The sequence below is a fragment of the Frankliniella occidentalis genome, unplaced genomic scaffold (assembly GCF_000697945.3).
Source record: "Frankliniella occidentalis isolate FOCC.00 unplaced genomic scaffold, Focc_3.1 Scaffold59, whole genome shotgun sequence".
Taxonomy (NCBI): Eukaryota; Metazoa; Arthropoda; class Insecta; order Thysanoptera; family Thripidae; genus Frankliniella; species Frankliniella occidentalis.
The window spans coordinates 1,291,124-1,297,907 of record NW_026267189.1 but is presented as its reverse complement, the minus strand read 5'-3'; the positions used below and the strand labels follow the sequence as shown (position 1 = coordinate 1,297,907).

Below are 6,784 nucleotides of genomic sequence, written 5' to 3'. Positions count from 1 at the left end.
CCTCCCTCCCTCCCTTCGTTTCGCTCTCTCTTCCTTGCCTCTCCTCTCCGGCACCCCCCACTTCGGGCTTTCAATATCCAGTCCGCACCGCGTGACACGACTCATAACTCAGGGAGAGAGAGGGAGAGAGAGAACACGACGAGGACCAGGCCAAGTGGGTAGGTGGGGGTTGGTCTGAGCTGCGCCGCAAGGTGGTTCTTTCCTTGGGCGAAGTTTATTTACTGTCTTTTACGATAGCAAAACGATACAGCCGTCGCCGTCTCGTGCGCAGTGCGGAGGTCGCCTCCCGGCCCTCGTGTCGGACGCCCAATTAGATCAGCGGCTGACTATCGCGGTGAAAGTGATAGGGGCCTTGGTCGGCTTCTGTGTGACTGGAGAGAGACAGAGGTGTTCCCCCCTGCCTGTTTGGGGGATTAAACCCTCCTAGCCAAGGACAGGCGGGGCGACCTGCCCTTCACTCTGGAAGCCCCGGTGCCGGGCCCTATGGCTGGAGCCCTCTCCCTGGAGACGCTGTATCTTCGCTGGAAGTCTTTGGTCTTTGTTCAGCTGCGGCCGGAGTCCTTATTCATATACACGAAAATGTTGATTACAGGACAGCCTTTCGCATCACTTGAAGCCCTTTTTGGCGCCAGTGTTATCGACCAAAGTCGTTGCTACTGGTTTGCGGGATAGCCCTACTTTGACTTCGACACGCTTTCGAGGGTCGTTTCGACGATATCGTTCCTGCTGTCTGTTTTTCATCCTACATACATGTCGTCCTACAAATCCTCGGGCCTTGTGGATACAATCAAGCGCTTTTACGCATAAATGCCCGGAAAACTTAACTGTGTGAATGCTACACACTTCGAAGTGTATGAATGACAATTCGCGCATGTGTGTAAATTATTATCCTTGGAGTGTCCCCGGGAGTTGCATACATTCTGTTTGGAATGATTTCGCACAACTTGCTTTCAGCCACTGGGGTTTGCTGCTGTGCGTCGCTGTGTCTACTGGGAAGCGCCCGCCGCCCCATGCCGCCCGTCCCGTCTCCGTCCGCCGCTGTCCCTATACCGTGGAGTGCCCCGTGACCCGTACCGACCCCTTTGGATGGTAGTGCGTGTGCCCTGTGAAGCGAGTGACCCCCCTTTCTCCCCCTACTCTCTCCCAAACACCCTCCCCCGTATTTCTGGCGACAACATTTCATTCTGGCCCAGTGTAGCGTGGCGCTCAAAGGAACCCACACGCCGCTATCGCTGCTGCCGCGCCCGGGCCGGGCCGGCGGGGTGCCTCTCTTCACCCTGTGCTGCTTGTCGGGGGGGCGGCGGACACGGAGGCGGTCTGGCGAAGGAGCGCGTCATGGAAATGTGGATCGCGGGGTGATGACTCCTCGGGGGTGACGGGAACAATCTCCGTCCCGCTCACGGTCCCTTTCTCCCCTTGTGCTCTGCTGTTGCCGCTCCCCTGCCCCCCCCTCTCCCCCTCCCTCCACATCTCCGTGACAAAGATGGCCTGGAATTATGACGTCATTCCTTCGTCTCGTAGCCAGGCCCTCTCCGGCGCGCACGCGCGCATACAATACGCGCATAAAACCGATCTAATTTCCTGTGTGCCGCTCGCGACTCGCGAATGGTAGTTGTGTAGCTTTGGCGCGGTGCGGAGTCGCGGGGCGCAAGCTTGGCAGTAAACGTTGTTTCGCTCTCGTTGTTGCAGTTACGGCTGTCTGATCTACATGGCGACGCAGATAGCCTCCGGCATGAAGCACCTCGAGTCGCTGGATATCACTCACCGGGACCTGGCCGCGAGGTAGGTTTTACTACGGCGATAATAATGCATCACAAACCAGGAGGTGTGCAACCGGTAAACACCTCTGAGTGTGCAACTCCAAGTTGCGCACTTTTTGCATTCAACTCGATGTAGTTCTCGCGCACTTGAAAGCGTTCAACTTGTCTGTCGAACCCTTCGAACAAAGTGTGCTGCACAGGAGTTGCACACTTGCTTACAAGTACACATCTTACGAATAAGAGCACGTGAAAATGCATCTCCACAGAGTTTAACTCCTGCAAGTGCGCAACTTGGAGGTGCGCACTTGGTTTATCAGTGGATGAGTTGGTTGAGTGACTGAACGCCTAAATCTAGTTGACATGGATGGCTCACACACACACTCAACTGCTGTTTAGGAACTGCATCGTGGGCCGCAATTTCCAAGTCAAAGTGTCGGACCACGCCGTCTTCTGCAACGAGTACGAGCCGCAGTACTACTGCAGCGACACGGGCTCGCGCCTCCCCATCCGGTGGATGGCCTGGGAGAGCCTGCTGCTGGTGAGTAGTCGGCTGTCATTTTACAAATACTTCACGAATTTGAAAAATGCACTAAGAGTAATCAAACAAGTATTACACCAAAGATATATGTGTTCAAGTACTTCTTGAATATTAAATCCGCAATCATTAAACTCGCCTTTAAGTTTAAAAAAAATACCGGTGACAGAAAGAGGTTACTTTTAAAAACTGAAGACTTTTCAAAGCTCGCCACATCTCGTTCTCACGCCCTCCCGGTCTCCCGGTGCTTGCAGGGCCAGCACAGCCCGCGCAGCGACGTGTGGTCGTTCGCGGTGACGCTGTGGGAGGTGCTGGGCCGCTGCCGCGAGCTGCCGTTCTGCGAGCTCACCTCGGAGCAGGTGGTGGAGAACTGCAGCCACTGGTACCAGGACTCGGGGCTGCAGCGGGCGCTGTCCCGGCCGCCGCTCTGCCCGCGGGAGATCTACGACCTGATGCTGGAGTGCTGGCGGCGCGCCAAGGAGACGCGCCCGCGCTTCCACGAGATACACCTGTTCCTGCAGCGGAAGAACCTCGGCTACGAGCCCGGCTGCGGCTGAGTGCGAGAGTGCGAGCGTTCGTGTGTGTGCTCACTGACATTTTGCTCACGTCGGCGAACCGTGTCGTCGACGCGAAATGATGGAAGAGGAAGGGGAAAAGGAAAATGTGATACTCGTTAGGTTTAAACTAATTATTATAGGCTTTAATTTTCCTTCCGTTTTTTGAAAAGAATTATGATTATCATTATCGTTTAGTTGTTTTTATCAGTGCAGATTAACACGTCGTTTTGCTGGCCACCCATGGTGCTTTTGTATATAATGACTAGTTTAGATGTGTACATATCAATCAGATTCTGCTGCCGCGTGCACCTGCGATGTCGCGATGGTGCATGCAAAGGAGTTAGTTATCTCTTACGGAGCACACCAACTCCTAGTGTAATAGGCAATAAAATCGGCAGGCTTCTTTGTTACCTACGTAACAGATGCCGGTCGCCGAATGTTCATATTGTATAGTTTTTCGGTCAATCAACCCCAGCGTTCAGCTGTCAGCCGTGCACTTCTTACTACCAGCTCGTTGATTGTGTCTTTTGCATTCAATTACTAGTCTCTGTGTCAGTCATTGTTCAAGTGATTAAGTCATTTCTTCATTTTTCGTCTTTGCTTTCCACAACTTTTTTTCTCGGGCTCGTTAAGCGTTTTCCCGTTTATTGAAACGGATAATTGGTATGGTACGGAATATTCCATCATAAAATTTATTTTAAACTTTCGACAAGACATAAGTAAATTAAGCAATGTTAAAAAATTGTGGTAATTTTCATTACTAGGTAGTATGAGTGGGGTCCAAAATTATAAAATTTGTCAGTTTGCAAAAGTTTGATTTTATTTTGATCAGCTGATGGGGTCTATCTAGCCTTTGCTAAATGGCTCTGCCCTCCTGTTACTGGTTTGCAGTTCCTGCTCAATATTTCCCAAAGAAGCCAAGTGAATTTTGATTGTCACTTTTTGTTTTATTTCTGACATTTACTTTGATATATTATGGCTGCTCTTCGTTCTATACTTGAAAGATTTCCAACGAAAATATTTTTACCTGTGTATGTCTATGTCTTCCTGCAAATTCTTTACGTGAGGAGCAAATTTATTCTTGGACGTTATTATTATCGGAGTAATGTCACTTTGCCCTTCTCCCTTCCGGGGTGCGGTCACAGGGTGTGATATAGTGGCTGTACTTCATCTGTGTCTCTTTTACATGCATACTTTTCAGTTGTAGTAGGGATATGATGTTTAATATCACTTTAGTTATAAACGATTTTAGCTAAAATAGTCTGAAATTTTTGTATTTAATAAAAACGTGATGAAACTTAAGAGGATAATATATTTTCCGTGTGATCACCGCATTGTATCTGTAAAGCTGTGCGAATGTAATCTTTACAGTATGTAAATACCCTCAATGAATTGAATTTGTTAATCTCCATTGTTGGAGTTCTCACGAAAATGTCTATACCTTTTAAGTACTTCCTTAAAAGGTCAAATTTTTGACTATCATCGATATTTATAAACTTGTATGAATTTCATGTTAATGAAAAATCTATTATAATGTTACTTTCTATACAAACTCTCGCACTTGACCAGTCTTGTACATATTTTTCTAACAGAAGTAGTGATGTGGGTATCTTTAGATTCATATAGGTATATACATATACCTAGGTATTGACCGCCAACGGACAATCAGTCACTAAGTAAAGAAAGAGACCGATGGGAAATTTTCTGTTGTAGCCTCCATATCTTTCTATTTCAATGTACAATTCTTTTCGAGGGGGCCACCACTCTCTCTTTGGATGTACACATGATTGCAAAGATTGCGTGATTTCACATGATTTCACGGATTTCGCATATTATTTTAGAAGATTTCACGCTACAACCTGCCGGCAGATTATGTCTGATTTGAAGGATTACAGATAATTTCAGCGGATTTTACCGGATTTCGGCGGATTTCACAAGATTCCAGCGGATTCTACGTGATTCCGGCGGTTTTTACATAACCTTCTAAGGATTTCAGACTAAAATTTGCTGGCAGATTACGCATGATTTCATGATTGCAGGTGGATTTCAAATGATTTCGGGGGGATTTCAGGGAGGGCGTACACATGATTTCAGAAGTGGCGGCCCCCTCGATTCTTTTAGCACCTGAAAGATACACTTAATTGAAAGAAATGAAATCAAACATAGTTTCCCTACATAGTAAAACAGCACATTTTAATTTTGTGCTCTTAAAGTGGTAGTGATTAAGAGTAAAACTTCAAAGTACAAAACTAAAATAAATTAAATATCTGCCATAGTGCACTTCATAACAATATCCTCCAGAGTTAGTGAACAAAACACAAGACCATAACTAAAGTTTTGCATAAATGTTTTGTTTTAAAAGAGAACGATTCCAGTTTTGTTCACGATCTTGATTGTGTAATGCCAGAAAAAAGATCCTTATTAAGACATATCACAATTGAGTGCACCGAAGCAGAAGCGAGGAGTGTATGCGTATCTCTGTGAGAGTGAATGAATACTCGAAACCATGTATGCGGAGGTGAAAGAGAACGAAAATAAAGAAGATTAAAAATACATCGCCAAAGCCTATAACCTTTATTCCTCTCCGGAGGAGTGCGGACCCCTCTCTGTATTCTTTTCGCCGCGCTGCGGGCCTGGCCCAGCCCGACCTGCTATGAGGCGAGAGCTGCTGCGGTAGCGCCGGGGAGATTCCGTTGGCTCCAGAGTGATGACGGAATATCTCCACCCAGATGGGGGGAGCGAGGCGGACGGGTTGAAGAGGGGTCGGAAAGGAAAGGGGGGCGGGGGCGTTTTGCGGCCCCTCGTGCATCCCACACGTCTTTGTACACCGGGGACCCGATTTTTCGCGTGACGCCCCCGGGAATCCCCATCCAGGACATAGATTCCTGGACAGAATCACGGTCGGAGACGACGGGAAGGAGATGAGGAGGGAGGGGGGAGAGGGGGAGGGTCGAGGACTGAGTCGAACGACCCGGAGGACTCCACATCCATCTTGGCGACGTCAAACTCCTCCCCGCGCGAAGTGCTGACCGAGGGGGGCAGAAAACCTCACCTCATGGAGCTTTAGGGGCCTAAACCCACCGAAGTAGTTGCAATTTCCGACTGCCACCGCGGAAGCAAGCAAAAGCAGCGAGAATAAGGCGTGTGACTATAAAAGGCATTATCAAAACGGGTGGGGTGGAACATTTTTTTTCCGTGTGGTTTTCTTTTCCTGTCATATTGAATTCTTTCTTTCTCATTCCACTTCGCGCTTCACGTGACAACGGTACGGAAAGGGTTGGGAGAACAGAGAGGACAATGTAAACGACTATAGGACAAAATGAGAGTAAAAACAAAACATGAAATAATACTCTGCCGTAGGATGCGACCCCTTCCCCTTCCTCCCTGTGCCGCCGTAACACCTCATCCACGGAGAGCACCGCATGACATGAGAGGGGGGGTCACGGTGACCGCGCGCCTGACCAGGTGGGGAGTGTCACACAGGACTCGCTCGCCGCGAATCAGATGTCATTGCTCATGGCTATAGGCGGCTCGGGGTCAGGCTGACCTGTGTGAGAGAGAGACAGACACAGAGAGGGGAGGAGGGGGGGTGGGGCTGTCCGCTCCATATTCAACTGGAGGCCGCAGACCGGACGGCTCAGTGAAGCGCTCCGCTCCAGAATAGCGCCGCCGACCGACAATTATTGGATTAGCCCCGGTTAATTAATTTGTTGTTTTGGGTCAGCAAGTTTGCTTTATTTTGTATTTACTTTTTTCTTTTTTCTTTTTTTTTCGCTTTTGAGGCGTAAAGGAGGGTTTAGAGAGAGTTGATTATTTTTAATTTACTTTGCATGTCGTTAGTACAGCGCGGCTGCTGATGGTGATGATGCCACAGGTTTTGGTGTGGGACGAACTCGTTTTGCCTTCTGAACGCGGCCGCTGGCCGCTCCGGG

The 6,784-nt window shown here is 48.7% G+C and overlaps 1 protein-coding gene across 1 annotated transcript in view; it reads left to right on the top strand.

The window, feature by feature from the left end:
* LOC113216755 (epithelial discoidin domain-containing receptor 1-like) overlaps positions 1-5,405 on the top strand; it is a 186,908-nt gene extending 181,503 nt beyond the window's left edge. Inside the window, exons 13-15 of the mRNA XM_052267795.1 lie at positions 1,690-1,782; positions 2,157-2,298; positions 2,550-5,405. Coding sequence (XP_052123755.1) covers positions 1,690-1,782; positions 2,157-2,298; positions 2,550-2,852 — 538 coding nt within the window. The 3' untranslated portion in view covers positions 2,853-5,405. The remainder of the gene's footprint in view (positions 1-1,689; positions 1,783-2,156; positions 2,299-2,549) is intronic.
* Positions 5,406-6,784: the final 1,379 nt, after the last annotated feature.